We start from the raw sequence: 21322 nt of genomic DNA on the forward strand, positions 1-21322 counted from the left end.
GTTTAGTAGATTGTTTTTTTTGTTTTTTTATATCTGTGTAAAGATTACGTCAAGATAAACATTTGGCTTAGTTTGCCTTAAGATTTGTTTCCGATTATTAGAACCGCAGCTGTATTTATGAATTTTGTAGTTTAATACCAATGATCTCAAATCAACAGAATAATAATAAGGAAACATGAAGCTGTTGTGTAGCGGAATACTGTGCACAAATACAAGACCAGGTCAATAAAAATTCAAGAGATTCTAATGAATATTCAGATCTGAAATGTTGACTGAAGTTGACAGTATTTTCTTGTTAGTCTGCAGCTGTTGCCAAATCCAAATGTTTGAGTGAAGAATGGGTGTTGCTTCCAAACACGACCAAAAATACATCAGTTGTCCAATGGAAAGTATTGCCTGCTTCTGAGACAGACACGCTGTAATGATAATAATAAGGTGACTTTAAGAAAAACCGCGGAATAAGGCTAAAAAGGGATCAGGAGATTACTGCAGTCTGACAGCGGCAGCTGTTTGTGTGTTTGTGCAGCAGAGTGTCGGGGTGGCAGGACTGCTGGGTAATTTGGTGTCTTGTCTAAAAGCAGCCAGTCTGAAAATTGGTGAATCACCAAGTCTGCTTGGGCTGACTCAAAACTTCCTGTCCACACGGTCGGACTTGAGACAATGAAGCGCTTTGGGCCTTAATAAAGGTAGAAAAGCTCCAAAATAACGGGAGATCTTCAGGAAATACAGTGGTTGTTAATGGGGATACCTGATTGTGGGAGAATTGTGTGTGAGCGTGTGCATGACTGCGGATTTACACAATGGCATCATTTTCACTCAGCACTTTTTTACATTTTCAAGACCCAGAGTGCTTTGCTGTTACAGTCAGCTGCTGTGCATGAACACGGCCACCGAGAGCTACCAGGGGGGAAGCAAAAACTCCAAATGTTTAAACACCTATAAGTTTTATATTAGAATAAACAAAAGAAACTAGGTTAGATAAGCTTTAGTTGTGAATAAACTTCAGATGACATGGTGTGTGTGTCAGAGAACTGGAACTCCTAAAGTTTTTAGTTATAAAATGAGACCCAAATAAAATGTTTTTTTGCTGTTTAAGCTCAAATGTTTAGATCAGACAATTATTCAGTGTATTGCATTGATTGTACAAAGTCAAAGTTAATGTAGAGTTTGGTAAAGTACTTGAAATGTAACCCAAGTAATAATACTATTAGGTAGTTAAAATACACAGGGAAACAAAAAGCAAAGAACAAATAAAGGCAAATAAAGTTAGTAACTTCCTCTAAATTGCTTTTGTTTCTTGAATCATTCTGTAACATTTTTGAGCTGCAGATAAAATAATCTTCGCACAGCTTTCATAAAGTTCTGGTTCAGTGTGAGCAGAAGCTACAAAGCCGCGCACGCTCAACAGTGACGCGTTTAGATTTATACAGTATTGTTTTATTCTGCAGTAATTGTGTAAACGGTGACCTGTCGGTAGAAGTGGACACATGCTTAGTGTAGTGTGTAGCTGTGTGAATGTGATGAGTATTCCCTCCATTTTCACGGGGGTTAGGGACCAGAGTCACCCACGAATACGGACAACTAACCCCCACCCTCCACCCCCGCGGCCGAAGACCGTCCCTCAACGACCCTTACTCATCAAAAACCCTTCGGAAACATTTCTAATGCTTTGTAAAACATTTATTAAAGAATTGGAATAATGTTAAACATAAAGTTTATTTTATTCAGAGTAATTGTACCTTAGCGTACTTTCAAAAACACATTGGTAGTACCTTTAAAACCAGGAGCCTGTGCTTCCTCCTTCATCAGTTAAGTGTGAGAGGGCATCGTCTTCCAGAAGAGGCCGTTTCATCCATGTTAAATACCCGCTCCGGATGATAACTAGGCTATTCTCCACGATTATCTTCCTTGGTGTATCAGGATATTTCTGAGTCAGCTGATGCCATTTCTCCATGCAGTGACACAAACTTCGGTTTGTAGCGATTCAGGAACCGCTGGAACCAGCTGTGAAATATTCTTTAGCAACCAGCAAGAAAGCCAACAGGCCGGTGTGCTCTTCATCTCCGCTCCCCTCCTCCACTGCAGCACCTCCTTCGGAGTCACGTGACTGAAAAAAACACCTGCGAATAGTGAAACGCAAACATGCGGGGGAACACTGTAGATCAATGACCCATCTGACAGACGATTTGAGTTTAGTTGTGTGTATTGTGGTGTTGTAAAGTTCTCCAAACACAATGTCATTTAGGGCCCAGTAAGGTTTATTCTATAGTCTGGTCCAGAGCAGACTGACAATCCAGCTCAAGTCAGTCATTATTATCTTTTATTTGTGTAGCTGCATTCACAATCACACATGTGCCATCTGCAACTTTGTTGCCTCACTTTACTTAGTTTTACATATATTTCAAACAGAAAATTAAAAATCTGGTTTACAGGTTTTGTAGCCCCGAGACATGAAAACACAAAGATGTGGATCATTCAGTTAGCAGAGAACTCTGAAACATCAACAAAAAATACCAGAAAGCGTAAGTGCAGACACGATTCGCCTCTTTTGTTTTTCATAGATGGATGAACCCCATGACCTCTGTTACATTCTGCCAGTAAAAAGTTCAAAATGTTGCACAAGTTATTGATGGGCTTCATGAGGCCTGTGGTAGCTTTTGCTCTTCCTCAAGACATACAAATGTTTTTGTGTATTTTATTTCTATTTGATTGCATGGAGCAAAGATGACTTAGTTTTACATCCTCTTTGAACACGATTCAAACAAACGATGAACAATCAGTTCACTGTGTTTGGCTGACGTTCAGACACCGCTCCGCTAAGTTTACCACTTTACAAAAACCTCCCGGCTGTAAGCATGTTTGTCGTTGCAGTCACAGACGAGGACACCGTTAAGAGATACTACGCCAAGTTTGAAGAAAAGTTCTTCCAGGCTTGTGAAAAAGAGCTGGCCAAGATCAACACCTTCTACTCTGGTAATTTCTAGAACTCCCTCTGCTGCACACACTGCTGGACCTCACAGTCTCATGGCTGCCACTTCATTCGAGTCTCTAGTTTTATCTGGTGTGAAAAGATGGCAGTTTTCTCATCACAACAGTTTTCTGTAGAAGAAAAAGTATCCCCAGTATCCTGCATTAACCGTGCATCTGTTCCCTGAACCCCTCCAGAAAAGCTGGCTGAGGCGCAGCGACGATTCGCCACCCTGCAGAATGAGCTGCAGTCCTCTTTGGACGCCCAGAGGGAGAGCCTGGCCAATGCCCGAGGCCTGAGGAGGAGGAAGACGGTGTTTGCCCTTTCACAGCAGGAGAGATGCAAACACAGGAACATAAAGGACCTGCAGCTGGCCTTCTCCGAGTTCTATCTCAGCCTCATTCTGCTGCAGAACTACCAGGTGCGTCACACACACACACACACACACACATGCACACACACGCCTTTTGATTGTTTTTATTGGTCGTCTGACAATAATATTGTTCATAAAAGTGTAAGACTACACGGCTCTCTGTCTTTAAGTGTTTTAAAATATAGTGGAATACTTTAAATAAAGAGTTACTAAAATCAAATCTCATCATCTGCAAAGCAAAAGGTTAAGAAGTCTGGGGAAATCCATTGTACCACGCCAACTGAGAATGTTCACAGTTGAAATGCGACAGTCTTGTTGGTAATCTCTGATGATGTGGAGGTGTGTGACTGCACATGGAAAGGGCAGCTTGTTGGTTACCTACGTATGCTGAAAGGTGTATGAAGGTTTCAGAAAAACCCACGGGAGCTGCTCGTTCCACACATGTATGTGCTGATGCACAGTTTAAAGGTGTGATAAACAGGCTTCCCAAGGTTAAAGAAACAAAATAAAAAGCAATTTAACTGACTTGTGTCCTGTTTTCAAGTTTGTTTCTGTTTGTCTTTGCTGTAAATGTCTAGAAAGGTCTCTTCCTTTTCCTTCTGTGCTGGCCTGGCTCATACGTGTGCTGAATACATGCCACAGCTCGGTACAAAGAGCTCATTTAGGGTTCCACATCCTCCATCAGCTGGCTTTAATGATCCGGTGTTGACACGAATCACATTTCTCCACTTCTGTGTCCTTCCAGAATCTGAACTTTACAGGTTTCAGGAAAATACTGAAGAAACATGACAAGATCTTGGAAACGCCGCGAGGGGCGGACTGGAGGGTGGCTCACGTTGAGGTGGCTCCGTTTTACACATGCAAGAAGATCACACAGCTCATCTCTGAGACAGAAGTATGAACACACACACATGTACACACCTTAGCAGCTGTTTTTACCACTTACTTTTCACTTAAATCCCAAATTCTGTCCTAGATATTCTTCTAATGTTGCCATAAAACCAACCAGTAACCATTAAATTGTATGAGGGCAGTATTTTAAAACCTGCTACTCACAACAAGAATGGTGTTTGTACAAAAAAAAACAACTGCATTTTTGTGCACCGACTTCCTGTTTTTCCCCTTTTCTCCTCACTGTCTCATGTTCAATGACTGTCATGGTCGTCCTCCAGGCGCTGGTCACAACAGAGCTGGAAGGTGGGGACAGACAGAAGGCCATGAAGAGGTTGAGGGTGCCTCCTCTGGGAGCCGCACAAGTTAGTCCCATGTTCTTTTGTCTGCATAAGTCCGCTCATGTCTGAAGTATTTTTATGAAACATCTTCTTTTCCTGTCCTACTATCCCCACACCTAAATCCTGATTAACCACCATTTGCTCCGTTTTCCCATCTCCCTCCCTGTGTGTCACTAGAAGTGTTTCCATTACTTTTTTTGTTTTTAATAAACTTTCAGACACATCTAGTGTCGCCTCAGTTTATTTTTTTAATCTACAACCTCACAAAGCTCAAATCATTCAGTAAAAGTGACTTAATGGAGACCGGGTTTATTAGTTAAATTCTAGTAGGGGAACCAGTTTAAAAAAAAAAAAAAACTCTTTGTGGTAAAGTTTTTTCTTTTTCTTTTTTATGGTATTGACATTTGTCCGTCTGTCCACAGCCTGCTCCTGCCTGGACCACCTTTAGAGTCGGACTCTACTGTGGCGTTTTCCTCGTCCTAATCGTTGCAGTGGTAATTACAGGTACTAAAGTCACAAAACGCACATGATGTGTCCTAAAATGTGTCATCTCAAGGTGTTACACAAAGAACGCATAAGAGACGCATCAAACCTGATGTTCCAGCAGAAACATCCTCCAGTACGGATTTTCTGTTACTATTTTTATGAAGTCTGCAGATTGAAGTTATTTACATACATTACCATAAATAAAGTGAAAACAGCACAATAACAAAAAAGATATTTTTGTGAAATAGGCCAGTGTTGGGTATTGAACCAGCGAGCTTCCGCACCAAAGATTCCCCATGTATTTCAATGGAGGCAAAAATCCAGGAAATCCTAGAATATCTTGAAAAGTTCAAGGATTTGAAGGACCAAAAGTCAAAGCTGGAAAAACCTGAACGAGCTGAACATTTTAATAGTTGAATAGTAAAAATAGCAGAAAAATTGTAGGAGGAGTATCTTCCACCAAAAAAATGGCGGAAGATACTATAATAAAGAAAGAGAAACATGAAAACAATGGGTGGAATGCTTTATAGCATTCAACTAATAATCCTTTATGCTGTCTATATATCTAGACATCTCTGAAATGTAAAGCAGCTCTCAATTTTGAAGCTTTGAACCTCTTCCACCCTAGAATTCTAGCTGGAGTGAGACCCTTTCTTCTCTCCAGAACTGGAGATGAGCTATTCAAGCATGCATACATTATTTACTGAATTCATTACGTCTCACTTGTCAAGTCTTTCCCAAAACGCCATACTCAGACTTCAAGTCATGCCAAGTTCAGCTGCACACGTTTTGACACGCATTACACTTACTTCTAGTTTGATTTAACTGTTTTATTCATGTTTGAAGCTTTTACCAGTCTTTTACCCTTTCTTTAACAGATTTGAGTTTATTGTACCAATCTCCCAGAATCCTTAGATCCTATAGACACTAGCATATGAACTGTTAGCTACTGATGCCTGCAGTGGGGCATCATTTTCCCACTGTGACCCACATCTGTGGAGACCTCTCCCCGAGGATATGGGGTCCTCCCTGGAAATTAAAACAAACAAACAAGCAAACAAAACATCTTTATCTTTGAAAGAGTGCTTTTAGCTTGAACAAAGGTTTTTGTATTCAATCTACTATATTTCATTTCAGACACCAGTTGTAATCTATTTTAACTTTTTTCCCTATTTTTGTTTGTTGGAAGGCTCTACTTTACTTTATAAGTTTTTAGGTTTCTGGGAATTTTTTTGGGGCAATTTTTATTAAACAGTATGTTCAGATGGATAGAAAGGGATATTCAAATTAAGCAAATCAATTAATTGAGTGATTGATCATGAATGGAACAGACCACTCTTAGTGGTAAAAGTGTAAGACAAAAAAATAGATATATACCCCAAAAGATCCTCAAATGGAGACAGGAAAGAGGGATGCTGCGTAAAATTCCAAGAATTTTCCTGAGCTGAAGGTCCGTGGAATGAGGATCTGAAAGGAACACGGCTGGAGAATGTTGCCGAGTTGTGTTTGCTCCTGATTTAAATGGCAAAAATACTCTTGGCTGAGGGTTAAAAGCATATTTTCTGAAACTGCCCTTCTTGGTTTTGGTTAAGTTTTCATTCCAGCCACTTAAAAAGTTGCTATCAAAACCATTTTGGGGACTCACAGCTGAGCAAATGACCCCCTCCCCCACCACTGCATTGCTGAGTCGCCTAAACTGCAGCGGTCAAATGAAGGAATGGGTGCAGTAAAATCATACACAAATGTTTAAAATTGACACGATGGGAGGGGGGCCGGTGAGGTGAAATATGGTAAAGCAAATGTGTCATTTTTAGACTTTTAAAGGAAAATATTCTGCTATAATTTTAGATATTTAACCAATTTAAGTGTCAAAATTCCAATTCTCTGTATTTTTGAGGCGGACTATGCTGCAGTTTCTCCCATCCCCCATTTCCTCTGACGACATTGATCACCTCTGATGTCAAAAGAGTCAAAAGGTTTTGTTGCAGTGGTTAAAATACTCCAGAGGTATTCATATGGCTGTGAGAGACAGCAGAACTTTATTTATTCATTCAACTTAAAGTGTCCGCCCTGTGACTGGAAGGTCGTGAGTTCAAATCCAGGCCGAGTCATACCAAAGACTCTAAAAATGGGACCTAATGCCTCCCTGCTTGACACTCAGCATTAAGGGGTTGGATTCAGGGGTTAAATCCACCAAAATGGTTCCCGAGCGCGGCTGTGTCTGCAGCTCACTGCTCCCCCAGGGGATGGGTGAAAGGGATGGTCAGTGCCAAACACACTAATCTGTACATCTGTTTCATGATTCACTAAGATTTTTCTGATGAAGGAAGTCAAGGAGATCAGTGGGAGACTTTTCTGCTAACTCCTCCATGGCGTACATTACAGTCAGCTCTGTTTTTAACCAAGACGTATCAAAATGTGTTCCCCGGCTCTGTGTCAAGCTCGACAAGGCTGCATATGGGAAATTTCTCCTGTATTCCTGAAACTTCTGTCCAATCAGAGGGTCTGAATACGGTGACGTTACCTAAGCCTGCTAGAAGGCCCTGCTGACACCAACTCAAAATCTGAATGGCTGAAAGAAATGAACGACTGACATTAGATTTTGTATTAGAGGGCCTGCAGAACGAATAGTGAAGGCCTCTTTAGCTCTGACTCTGCTTGGCAACAAAGGACAGCTGAAATACGATTGGTTAAATGCTCCAATATGAAAATACGTCTGTCTGGAAGCAGCATATCCATCAAATACACAATAAAAGGGAATGGACAGACCATTTTTATTTAATTAGAATTATTTAATGAACATGCATGGACAAAATATAATTGACACACGATTCAGATATTTTTAGGCCTTCAGAGAAGTGCTTGAAGGCCCTGACAGCCCACCACTGGAGTTTTCATCATTTCTTTATTAATAAAGAGAAGCTTTGTTTACTTTGGAGTCTGCTTCATGAATAATGAATATACTTAAAATAATAGATCTTCTTATTTATTGGTAGTTGATTAAGTCAATTTAGTTTATTTTTTTATTTTTTGGGTTAGAAGTTGATTTATAAAGAGGCAAAAAAACTAGTTTCTGCAAGTTCTGCTACTTAAAAAGATAAGAAACGTGTAAAGACTCTTCAGCTATGAGAGACAGAATTGAAAAAAGAATCCAGGAAATCATATTTTATGAATTTGTGTATAATTGTGCAGAATGCTGTTCCTCACAGACCCGTTACATTTTCTTTAAGGATGCGTTTAATCCTCCACTTGTTCCCTGTATTGAAGGCAGCTGTTTGAACTGGTTATCTTTCCACACCCTTAGACAGTCAGACTGCAACTCGTCCAAAGCCACCAGGGACAGATTTTAGACCTGGAGAGGACTGAGATGAAGCATTGAGGATGAAATATGACTGGATCTTCCAGCTTGACACTGACATCAAGCTCATCTTCCCGTCATTAAGTCTTTATTGTTTTTTTTAAGATTTCTCCGTAGATAGACTGAATATCACCCGGCTGATTTCTACTCTAATGCGGTCAGGATGTTTTATATAGATACAAAAAAGAATTTCTCTGTTCTGGCCTGTCACCATCAGGAAGTTTTCATCGTCCCCCAAACGACGATTCCTTCACTTCCAGGTTGAAGCCCAGTTGGATTGTAACAATCTTTCAGAAACAGTTTTAGTTTCTGACTGATTTGATGGTTTTCTTGTTTTTTTTGGTAGCACCTTTAGTCAACTTTGGTTGACTTTTTGTCAATAAAATAAATAGAGTTGAAGCTGTGCCAAAATGGGCCGTGGCCTTGTGGTTGACGGGTGTCAGGTCCAAACTTTGTATTTCTACAACTTGACATGTTAGGTTAGACGTGTTTGTGCTGCCAGTTTTCAGCAGCAAATACAGCATTCATTAAAGTCATCTTCAGCTTAGATGATGACAGCTGTGGAGCTGGATCACACGACCGCATCTTTAACAGACGGTGCAACGCCTGCAACATCAAACCACTGCAGGACAATAAACTCTGTCCTGCTGTTTTCTTGTGTTGTGCATTAAGTCATCCATGGTCACATCTGGCTGACAGTGACTTTCCTTGATGTGTGCCGTTCAATAAGGACGAGCTCGGTCATACTGTGATGGGATGGTTTCTGTCCTCGTTTGCTGTCCCGCTCAGTTATCTCTGCTCTGGTTTGTCTTCACAGGAGCTGTGGTGATCAGAAATTCTGAAGTCTGGCCTATGGTCAGGATCTACAGAGGGGGCTTCCTGTTGATAGAATTTCTCTTTCTACTGGGTATGTGCACCTGAATAACACAGGATTTATGAAAAGTACACACTCACATGGTCAATTCTCAGACATTTGTCATTGGGCAGCAACAATGTGTAACATTTACACAAAACCAAAATGTTTGCTTGTGTCATTCCTGATTCTGTGAAATGTTTACTGCTGTCTCAAATTAACTTTGGAATAACTTTCTGCTGTGAACCCTACAAGAAAAAGTCAAGCATGCAAACATGTTCGGTGTGTTTTTAGGGATCAACACGTACGGATGGAGGCAAGCTGGAGTTAACCACGTCCTCATATTTGAGCTGAACCCCAGAAACAACCTGTCCCACCAGCACCTGTTTGAGGTCCGAACCCGTCCTGCCTGCGTTCATTCCAAAAAAGACCTTAGTTTCTCCATGCACAGAGATGAAGCTGATGGCCCGTGTTGCCTGTTTTTGTGCAGATTGCAGGCCTGTTGGGGGTGCTGTGGTGTGTCAGCCTGCTGGCTTGTTTATTCAGTAACAACATTCAGATACCGATGCAGGCCAACCCTCTGATTCTGTATGGATTCTTCCTCCTCTTCCTCATCAACCCCTTCAAGACCTGTTACTACAAGTCGCGGTTCTGGCTGCTGAAGCTTCTGGTAACGTTACACAGTAGAAGACTGCCTTTGAGTTGCCTACTGCACCTACTACTACTACGATTTTAAAGACCCACTCCAATGAAAATCGTGTTTTTATTGTGTTCTTTAAGTATTTTTCTGATGATGATGAACACGTATGAAGAAAATGAAGCTTAAATTTGAATTTCTGAGAGCTTCTTTATTCAAATCGTTGTGGAACAGCAGCAGTTGTGACGTAGATGATATGCTGGGCATGCCACAGGCTCTATTCTGATGCATCCACTAGCAGCCGAATAGATCTTTGCACATCTTCGTTTTCCTCACCCTGGCTGGCGTCTGGCTCAAATCTGCATGGCTGGATAGCTCCAATACTACTCACCTTTTATGTTGCACCGCTAATGTTAGGTTGGGGGTGTGGGGGGCTGTAAGCTAGCAGGAGAGAGTGTAAACGGAGAGCTCTCAGTTATGGATGACGGGAAGTGGGGATGGAGTTCTTCCACGCCAACAGTCCCCTTCCACAACTCGGTGGCGAATTTTTATTGAACCCCTGGCGCTCTGCAGAAAGTCATAGAAAACGACACAGGTTTTTTGATTTTGTCTAGAAACGGCATAATGATCATTAAAAAAAAGACTGGGAACGCTTTTAAAATAACTCAAAAGATGACTGGTGTGGGACTTTAAAATTGATCTTAGAAAGGAGTAGAAAAAAAGCAACAAGCGTGTGTTTAATCATGCCTCCAGACATCACTATTCATACCAGATACTTGGACTGCATAGAGAGCAGGTGTTTCATGAAATGCCTGAGTCTTTAGCAGGAGTGTGTACAGCTAAGTGCAGTGTGTTTTTTTACATCAATCTCTAGAGGAAATTTATATAAATCAGCCAATAACCCATGCCATAAACGTTTCTAAATGTCGACCATTCCACCCCATTTATGTCACATTCATTGTCGGGATATAAGAACTGGACCGAGTGAGTGTGACGTCACCCGTAGAAAATGGTTCCCGCTCCAACCAAATGAAGTCAATTCAGTCGCCATTTTTTTCACGATTCGGACGCCGCCATGCTGGAGCCAGACCATGTCAGCCAGCAGTGATTGGTCCGAATCGGTCTGAGTCATTGTTTCTCAGGAGTTAGCTGGTCGGAAGGCCACACCCCTTCCACTTAAAGAGGGCTCGGAGACTCTGTTGATCAAACATTTTGAACTTTGCATTGGGGCCAACGGGCACCACCAGCTGGTACTGAGGCATCACATTGGTCAGTTTTTAACTTGAATAACTTTCTGTACCAAAATAAATAGGATGAAAAATGTGGATTCTGACAAATAGAATGACTGAGTGGTAGCTGTTTATTTCTCAGTAGAAGTCTATGGGATTTGGGCTTCTTGGAGCCAGCGGCTACTTTCTATTGGGAACGCGAGGGGGGAGGAGTCACTCAGTCCAGTTATTGCATTCTATGAATATGTACTCTTCATATTAGTATTTAATAGAGCAGCACTCAGTTCTGTTCCCAGTCCTTGTTAAAAAAAACAGAGCACTGATGCTCAGAAGAGGAAAATTTCCCCTCCAGAGCCAAAGAAGGGTCAGCTGACATCAATCATTACCATCAGGGAATATAAATTGTGATGCTTCATCCATTATAAAGTCCAAAGTTTGGATTTGCGTAAGCAGGTGCTGTCCAGCAGTTAATCATTTTTAATGTATCACGTCTATGCTGACATACTGCTATTATTATGGCATCTCCAACTCTGATGTCCTTCTGAGGACTTTACAGTCCACTCCTGATGTTTTTATTGAAAAGACAAGTTCTTCCCACACAAACGTAAAAGGGAACGCCATCAACGGATAGACATGTTTACCACATGGTTTTGTTGTCTTCCTCCCACAAAAACAGTTTTTATGCGCCAACATCGCCTCTACACTTTAATCTGTTTTTAAATCACATTTTTCCATCTGTTTTAAGGAAGATCTGTTTGTGAATCTCTCTCTTCCTTTACAGATTCTTAATCCGATCTTTTAAACTGTGAACTCAGGTATAATGAAACGACGGTCATGGCTTCAGAAGGCCTTCCAAGTGGATCTCAACTTTAAGCTCTTTTGAACACTCATTCAAAGACTCATCTTATGGAAATTCACAGGGTTGCTCTCTGAAGTGTGAATAATTTAGTTTTGTCTGATTTGACATCAGAACACTAGACTTCCCACAGATTTGCTACATCTGCTCCCCAGGTTCACGCGCCAGCTGATGTCGCCTCTTTAAAAATAAGAACAACATCGTTCATTCGACCAGATAATCGAATGGCAAAAATAACCAAAGATGTCTTGAAAACAACAGTTTTGCACAAGCAGTTCTGAACTGTTAACAGCTGTTTAAATGATTACAGTTGTTAAATTTTAAAACAAATGAAAACTATGACATATAGTGCAATAAAAGTCAATCAACGGAGTTTTCAGAGTTTTCAGAAACCTCAAATGTCTGTGTCTTCCCCCTCAGTTTCGAGTCGTGACGGCTCCCTTCCACCGGGTGGGGTTTGCAGACTTCTGGCTGGCTGACCAGCTGAACTCTCTGGTGACGGTTCTGATGGACCTGGAGTACATGATCTGCTTCTACAGTTTTGAGCTGGACTGGAAGGAACAAAATGGACTCTTCAGAAACGGTAACCCAGACAGATGTCCGACGGACGGGGCACATGGTTCCTGTAGTGATGCAGTGTCTGACCCAAATGAATTATTCACCTGCTCAGGTAAAGTGTGCAACTCATATTCCTATGGAGTCCGTGCTGTGATCAAGTGTCTACCTGCGTGGTTCCGCTTCGTCCAATGTCTTCGACGGTACCGCGACACCAAGCGAGCTTTTCCTCACCTGGTCAACGCTGGGAAATACTCCACGTCTTTCTTTGTGGTGGCCTTCGCTGCACTCTACAGCACACAAAAAGGTAGATCCGTGGACTGTTTTACCCCAAAATCCCAATTCTGGACCGTCATAGTCCTGTTCCAGTATCTAAACTAGGACTGAATATAACTGCAACAATGCTAAATCATTTCTCATTTTTGATTCTATATGAATTCAATTTATAATAAAGTTAAAAACAAACAAGTTGTAGAGATATACTTCGCTCTACTGGTGAGATAAACTGAACAAAGGTGGAACTTTCAGTGATGAAATGATGAATTTCTACTTTCAATTCATTTGACCTGAAAAAATACATGAATAAAACAGTTGAACTCAATTCTTAGATTTGATGAATTGTTATTGATTTTCTAAGTAAAGACTGATTAGATTTTAAAAAATGTGTGTGGGGGTTCCCCAGCACCATTCCCAACTTCATTTAAACAACAGTCTATGTAACGTTTTCTGTGTACAGTGTTTCTTCGTTAATCATGGCGGTTACGTTCTAAAAGAAAACCCGCCACAGCAAACTCATAGATCAGCCAGAATAGTTTGAGTGATGTCTGTTCGATTTAGTCCCGTCAGCCATTCCTCTCATCGCTCAGTTTGCTGACGAGTTTCAGGTTGCTTCTCCTTGAAGACTGCAGGTAATCTATAGGAGCCGTGATCTGATTGGTGGCGTCTCTGTTTGTGGCAACCAAATACACCACAGGTGTTGGTCATTACTGCACCTCTAATTTCAAAGAGTTAACTTTGTGTAACTATGTGTTGATGTGTCGCTAGCAGTTGTGAAAGTTTGCTTCCCCCTCCCCCAGCTTGGCAGACAACAGTTTCTGGGATGTCGTTTGGAACCCGCCAATCAGGACGCGGAACACGATGCACTGTAAAAAATACACCAATAAAACAAATGAAAAATTTGGAAATGGTCTCACGGTGAGAAGGGCAAACTGCGGTACAGTGAAGGAACATCGTAGCTATTAAACTAAGCAGGAAACCGGACAGCAGTAGAGAAGCCCAAAACAGGCCTGGAACATTTGTTAGATGACAAAAAAAAAGAAAAAAGAAGTCCGTGACGGCAACAACAACTGCATATGGAGGAGAGAGTTTTCAGGTTTCAGGCTCCAGGTTTGAATACATAGTCTTGATTCTATGGGAATCAAGTTGCTTCAAATGCAGTTTTCTGATGGAAAAAACAAAAATAATGGCTGTCTGAATGACCAAGTCTCCATATCACATGTGATCAGAGCTCTGTGTAACATGTCTGTAGAAAGAAGCTGTTCTTCTTTCATTTATGGCTCTTCCTAAAGTTAGGCTGTAAAGTAAAAATATCCTTACTGAATACTTATAAAAGTTTCAGAAAATGTTCCTTCTTTTTTGTCATAAATTGTTAATGAGAGTGAGTGCACATGAGGGATTCAAGCATTCAACGTAACCGTAGCCTCCGTCTCCCCTCCAGGTCAAGACCACGCCCACGTCTTTCTCTATTTACATATCAGCTGTTTAGTGGTCAGCTCGTGTTACACACTCATCTGGGATCTGAGGATGGACTGGGGTCTGTTTGACCGCAACGCCGGGGAAAATTCCTTCCTGAGGGAGGAGATCGTTTACCCACACAAGGTACCCCCCCCCCTGACTTTTTAGAAAGAAACTGCCTCGTCATGATAAGGTGGTGTCGACTCTTTTTGAGTCTGGTTTCTTCTCTTCCAGGCGTATTACTACAGTGCCATTGTGGAAGACGTCCTCCTGCGCTTTGCATGGATTTTAACCATTTCTGTCACCACTCTCACCGACATACCCTACAGTTCTGACATACTGGCTACAGTCCTGGCTCCACTTGAGGTGTTCAGGTACAAAAAAAAGCCATTACACATTTTTTTTGTCTTGTAATGATTCAACATTTACAAACAGATCCCAAAACTAAGGTGAGACGTGGAGCTCACAGTTGGTGTTTGTCCTCCACAGACGCTTTGTGTGGAATTTTTTCCGACTTGAGAACGAACATCTGAATAACTGCGGCGAGTTCCGAGCCGTCAGAGACATCAGCGTGGCTCCGCTCAATGCCGATGACCAGACTCTGCTGGAGCAGATGATGGACCAAGAGGACGGTGTCCGGAACAGACACGGCAAGAAGACCTGGAAAAGGAGCTACAGCATGAATCTACGCAGGCCGCGACTCGCGTCACAGTGAGTGTTGACTGTCCTAGGATTCCACTTACAGCAGCGTTGTCATTTCACATCACCTGAACTTCCCTGTTGTCTTTCACAACATTTAGTCATTTTATGCTTGTGGTTTTAGGAATCCTGCACCGGTAGTAAAGATCACTAAAAGGCTACATTAAACTAAGTTATAATGTTTATTATATTAGAAGTTTTCTTTTCCACAAAGATGTGATTACCTTAATTCAGAGGATAGACAGACAAAATAAACCATTTTAATAGTTTTATACATTTTATTGTGCCAGCTCAGTGGCCTTGTGGTAGAGAGAGTGTCCGCCTTGTGACTCACGAGTTCAGATCCAGGTCACGTCATACCAAAGCCTCCATGCGTGACACTCTGCATTAAGGGGTTGGATTGGGGGGGTTAAACCACCAAATGGTTCCCGAGCGCGGCTGTGTCTGCAGCTCGCCGCTCCCCTAGGGGATGGGTCAAATGTGGAGAACAAAGTACAGCCAATGGTACTTTAACTTTATTCATAAAAAAGCTCCTTAGAAAAAAAAGTTTTATTTAAAAAATCCAGCGTTAATATGATTATTACAATCTTTTTCTTTTCTCCCTGTTGCTTTGAGTCGGGTTAAAGTTCGCTCTTTGGATACAACACCCGGATTCCTTTGTCCTTAAAATCCCACTCCCACCATCTGATCATGAATTGTTTAAGCGGTCTTTTAATTAGGATGAGGTCGTTTTTAGCCGTCCTCAGAGTGGCTCTGTGGTCTTCTGCTTTGGACTCTCCGCTGTGTTCAGTTCTGTTACATAAGCCGGCCAAGCTTCAGTGGTCAGATGAAGGCCTTCACATCTGACTGGAGTCCTCTGTGCTCCTGGTGGATTCTGGGAATGCTGAGAGACCGAGTCCTGTAGCTGAGGAACCAACTCTTCACACAGCAGACTTTTAAATGAAGGAACTGCTGAATGTGAACATCAAAATAGGAAGAATGCAAAGATCTGAAATAACCTTTGAAAACTGCATCTGACACCAAAAGAAATAAACACAAAAAAGTGTAGTTCTGTGTGTAAATTGGACCATATAAGAGCAGAGCAGAACATGAACGCAGCTTTGATGCTGTTGAAGATGTTCCTCCTGAAAACATTTGCTCTTCGTTGTCCTTTTCAGGTCAAAGACCCGTGACACCAAAGTCCTGATAGAGGACACGGACGATGACTCCTGACATCAGGCCACGCCTCTCGCCTGGGTCCAGAATTTATTCAAAGTGGGGAACTCCACTACCTAAAGGAGAAACGACCCAGCGAGTGGCGTCCCAGATCAAATCTCGCCATCTCTTCTCCGGTGCACGAGCCGCTTCTTGGGATCTAAAATCATCCAGGAGGAGGACTTTTCGAACAATCGAGCCATTCACGCGGCGAACCCACCTTCAGTCTCCACCAACAGTGAGCGTCCTGCTAAAACTCTGGCTGAGTGGGTGAGGAGCTGGTGGCGACGGGCAGGAACTCTCACCTGCAGGTTTTCCTCAGCTGCACCTCGTTGCCTCCTGAAGGAGGCCGGGCCTGAAGTGTTCCCGCCACATCTGTGTCTTGCAGGGATTGCCGCCCCTGCTGTCATGAATCCCACTTTAAACATCCCAAGAACGCTCAGAGGAGCCTAAAGAAAAGAAGAAAAAAAAGTGCCACATCAGGAGGTGGTATCTGCCTCGTAGAGCCAGACCGTTTTTCCACAGTGGTCTTATCTCCTCCTCTTCCTCTTCATCCTCTGTTACATCGTCAGACTGTGATGAGAACGACTCTGTCTACCTAACCTCACCTCACGCACTTTGAAGGAAACCTTAGCCAGGATCAGAAAATGTGTTGAGTGAACTCCGATGGGTCCAAGTTTATACAGATACTCAAGTACGTGACTGTTTGTCTTCACAAGGAACGTTCCAAGAGACTCCTTCAGGAATGGTTTGACCCATTTTAACTGTAAATATGCCATTAGGGTGCGATTTAAATGTAAAAAGTCCAAATGAAAAAAAAGAAGTGACCCTGAATGAATGGAAGCGGCCTGCAAGAACCACAACGGATGCCTCTGCTGAATGTACCAGAGAAAAAAGAAAAAACACGGAGAACGTGTCCGCTTGACTTTAAATTTTCCTCTTCTCTGCAGAAGTCCTACATGAACTTGATGATTTAGTCTTTTTGGAAAAAAAAGTTGGATGAAAATGATGAAAACGCCCCCTACTGGTCCAATCTGGGATTTGATTTCACTCTTGGAACAAATTAGTCAGTCAGAGCTTATGTCATTCCGGACTGTTAGCAGAAACATCTTTACACTTTAGTTCTGGTGTATTTATATATTTTTGGATTAAATAATATATCTAACATCTAAAATGTTATTTTAATATGTTCCGTACAAATTATTTATAATTCACAATTTGTTTTCTCCCCCCAGTAACTATTGTAAAGTCTAGACTGCAGAGAAAACGTTTAGTTTTTTTTCCACATCCATCTTTTGAGCAGACACTTGTATGCTTTTGGAAAGCAGACTGAGGGGCTGCTGCTGCTCTCCAAACTCCTGACATGTTCTCCCTCAATCGTCTGATGGATGAAGCACACTTCTCTGCAGGCAGGATTTAAAAAAAAAAATAAGTCATCCTTCTTTGCTGCTTCCTTTAAACAACACTGGAGAAAAGGCTTTCATGTCATAACTTCATTCCTTTTTATTTTTTTAGTCTTACGTTCCAAATATGGCCAAAACTCTTCAGCTGCACATTGTGCTGCTTTCAAAGTTTATTCCTTTGGTATTTCACGACATTCTCTGATTTCATCTTTGTTTTTGCACTGTTTTGCAGCCATAACACTTTTTGTTCATCGCTTGTGCATGCAGTGTCTAGTGACTCAGCAGTCACTTTCTGTGCACCTTAACGCCAAACGTCATTTCCAGGTTTTCATCTTTCTCTTTGGCTCTGAGTGAAAAAGCAATTCAGTTCCTGTAAAAAGTTGTATTTTTATCTCACTAAAGCTTTTTTTTTTAAATCTGAGAATCAATGGCAGAGTTGTAAACTTTTTAAGAAGCTTTGTGTCTCATTCTGTTGTACTTTTGAAAGTAGAGCTCTGATGAACGTCGTGGTCTTAGATCCTCGCTCATCGTCAACAATCAATAAATCCTTTTTCTTACTCATTTCAAACCTGTTCAGTTGTGATTTCAGCTGGGTTTCCATGCTTTTATTTTGGTATGATGTTCTACAGTGCATCATGGGAGTTATTTGAACCAGGTGAGGTTAGCAAATTATTTTTAAAATAAATGACTGCTTTTAAATTTGTTAGAACAGACTTTACTGCTGTTTCAAATTTGCATTGGTATCTAGAGATTATCTGGATTATTTTTCTGTTAGATTATGAAAACCCTCATGCTATAGGCTGAGGTCACTCCACATACTTGAAAATACCCATTCCTTCCAAATTAAAAGAATTTTATCTTAGAAAAACCAAAAGTATTTATGATTCAATTAAGAAGCAAAAACATTGAAAGTAAAAAGTGTAAAAAAATGGTTTTGTCTCTAAGGTGGAAACCATATTTGTTTTACCCTTGTCCTTCATATTTTGGATGGAACTCAAACCCTCGCCGCTCTTTTTTACATTTAAGCGAAACAAACTTTCTTTATTACATGGATGCTTTTAATTTGGCGGTCTCTGTTCATTAGATTCAAAGATTTAAAAGATATTTATTGTCATTGTATTTGTACTATGAAATTCTGTTGGCACCGAGTTAAAGAAACAGTAGACATAAAATAATAAATAACAATTTAAAAGTTTTAAAAAAATCAGAAAATACGTTTAGTTTTAAATAAAAATGTCACAATAAATGTTGCGTTATACTGAGGGATGTCTGAGATGAAAACTATTTGAGTCAGTGGGAGGTGGAAAGCGGTGAGAAAGGTGGCTAGAGGCGAACCCTGGCTACAGGGTAAAAGCCAGACACCAGTCCATGGACACACACACACCCACACACACACATACACACACACTCACACACGCACACACACACACACACACACACACACACACACACACTGTCACCCCAAAGGGGCATTATTGATTCACCCTGAGAAATGTTATGTTCAATTCAATTCAACTTTATTTATAAAGCCCAATATCACAACACAGTTCTCTCAACGGTAGTTATACAAAACCTAAAATGAGCTGATTGAAATTAAAATGAGCTCAACTTAAACTAAACAGACTAAACTAAACATGAATAGAGATGAGAATAGAGGACAGAACCCCAGTGCACCATACTGCCCATGCTTCTAACTTCTAGCAGCCGACTAACAATTAATTGTTATTGAAATCTCATTCAAACACGTTATTAGTAAGTTGCACGCATTATGGTATTTATAGCAGATGATAATATTGATAACAATAACAGCAAATCTACATTTTTAGCATATCAATATTAATACAATATAGTATTAATCTAAGCAGGGGGAGCTGGCTGCCCTGGCCCGGTTTATGAATCAATCTTCCTTTTGCAGAGAAATATGTACAGTGGATGTGATGACACTTTATTATTCCCTCAAACATTATTACAGTAGATGAGATAGGGGAGCAAAAAAATAAATATTCTCTGAGTACTAGCTAGTCTGGCAACAAGTCTGTCCAAAGAGAAATGTTTTAAGCCTAACTTTGAATGCAGAAACTGTGTCGGCCTCTCTTCCATGAGAGCTTATTCCATAAAACAGGAGCTTGGTGGCTGAAGGCTCTGCCTTCAACTGGGCTTTTACATATTCTGGGAATCACAAGCAGTCCTGCATTTTGGGAGGAAGAAGTGTTGTTGGACTGTGAAGAATTACAGAAAGGACCAAAGTAAGCTCCACCTGCGGAGGTGATCGTGGCAGCTTTCACCAACTTTCTGTGACACTGTGGGACATTCAGCAATCGTCTACACTCATGGTGTCAGACTCCAGACCTCGGGGCCCGGCATCCTGCTGATTTTTTCCAGAAACTGCCTCATCCTCAGCCGATTACCTGGATAAAGTGTGACACTAACCCTCAAAGCCTGGAGTTTGAAACCTGTGCACTACGCACAAGAATCAATGGAGACGGCATGGAGATGGACAGGAAGAGACTTAAAAAGTTGGTTCAGTCCCGGGCTGCAGCAGACTGAAGGATGCTGGTAAAACTGTCCTCCATCATGGCACCATCAGTACCATCAATGGTATGAGACTGCCTTTTATTCCTCCCCACAGCCATCAGACGGAACAGCACCACCTTGCAGTGTAAACAGCACATACAACACTGTGGAAACTTTTCGGTGCAATGTATTTTTAGAATTTCAGAACCTGTGTAATATTTCAAAACGATCCATCGAATGCAGCTCTATAGTAAAGATTTTTGTTTTGTTTGATGGGTCCTCCACACTGAGGAGAATACTTACAGCCGTAACACAAAAACGCCCCATGCCGCCCTGGGACCGCATCGTGGTTCACCTCAGTGAGAAGGCCCTGGTTCAAAATCTTGGCTGGGTTCTTCCTGTGTGGCGTTTGCATGTTCTCCCTGTGCATGTGCGGCACTCTGGCTTCTCCCACATTCCAAAAAAATGTTTCATAGGTTAATTGATGATGAAATTGTCGCTAGATGTGATTGTGAGTTTGATTTGTGGCTCTGTTACAGACTGGGGAGCTGTCCAGGATGACCCTTCCTTTGCTCAACGGTAACCGGGACAGACTCCAGCAGCCCTGTGACCTCACAAAGGATTATGAAGGTTGAGAAAATGATTTGACGGATGGGATTAATAAAGTTTAATCTATCTCGTTTATCTAAAAGTATTATATTTAGTGCTTTAAATTGAAGAATAAGAAACCAATTACAAGACAACCTTCTTCATGAATTTTCCATCTAAAAATGTGTCAAAGCTTGTAGATCTAGGGGAAAGTGAGACATAGTTCTACAAATCCACTGTTTTATATTTTTTATGCCTGACCATTTCACATTGGTCATAATTCTAGTGTTTGGAGTGTTTTGCGTGTACTCGCGTTTCGCTCTTTTTGAGCTTCAATGCGACCCGTAGCTCCTGAAGTCCACTCTTCGATGGCGATGGTCCAGCTCAGAGTTTCGTCTATTTAAGTTCGGTTCTCTTGTCAGTACTACTGGGCCTTAAAGTAGAATGTGAGCTATTTTAACTTTGTCTTGGGTGCTTTGTGGGACTTGAAATGTAACCCCAAAAAATTTAATAGATAAAATAAAAATGAAATCAAAGCGTCGCAGTCGGGGCTCGCGGTCCTCGGACACTTTAGGACCGGTTGACAGATGAGAAGGACCCGGATGTCTGCTGGATCGTCCCCTGCAGGTACCAACTGTCCTAA

The 21322-nt window shown here is 41.4% G+C and overlaps 2 protein-coding genes across 3 annotated transcripts in view; both read left to right on the top strand.

Annotated features, from left to right (window-relative positions):
* The window catches only part of LOC101159134 (xenotropic and polytropic retrovirus receptor 1 homolog), a 33235-nt gene extending 15090 nt beyond the window's left edge, over positions 1-18145 (top strand). The window contains exons 3-16 of the mRNA XM_023964785.2: positions 2872-2973; positions 3166-3389; positions 4087-4236; positions 4514-4597; positions 4996-5077; positions 9235-9324; positions 9565-9662; positions 9761-9940; positions 12413-12575; positions 12663-12854; positions 14265-14425; positions 14516-14655; positions 14771-14992; positions 16138-18145. Coding sequence (XP_023820553.1) covers positions 2872-2973; positions 3166-3389; positions 4087-4236; positions 4514-4597; positions 4996-5077; positions 9235-9324; positions 9565-9662; positions 9761-9940; positions 12413-12575; positions 12663-12854; positions 14265-14425; positions 14516-14655; positions 14771-14992; positions 16138-16192 — 1943 coding nt within the window. The 3' untranslated portion in view covers positions 16193-18145. The remainder of the gene's footprint in view (positions 1-2871; positions 2974-3165; positions 3390-4086; positions 4237-4513; positions 4598-4995; positions 5078-9234; positions 9325-9564; positions 9663-9760; positions 9941-12412; positions 12576-12662; positions 12855-14264; positions 14426-14515; positions 14656-14770; positions 14993-16137) is intronic.
* A 2860-nt stretch (positions 18146-21005) lies between these two features.
* The window catches only part of LOC105356170 (uncharacterized), a 185780-nt gene continuing 185463 nt past the window's right edge, over positions 21006-21322 (top strand). Inside the window, exon 1 of one of the 2 annotated variants that reach the window (XM_078934750.1) lies at positions 21006-21306. In XM_078934750.1, coding sequence (XP_078790876.1) covers positions 21267-21306 — 40 coding nt within the window. In that variant the 5' untranslated portion in view covers positions 21006-21266. The remainder of the gene's footprint in view (positions 21307-21322) is intronic. The other variant, XM_078934751.1, reaches the window with a different exon arrangement.

The sequence above is a fragment of the Oryzias latipes genome, chromosome 17, assembly GCF_053564925.1.
Source record: "Oryzias latipes strain Hd-rR chromosome 17, Olatipes_Hd-rR_3.1".
Classification (NCBI taxonomy): Eukaryota; Metazoa; Chordata; class Actinopteri; order Beloniformes; family Adrianichthyidae; genus Oryzias; species Oryzias latipes.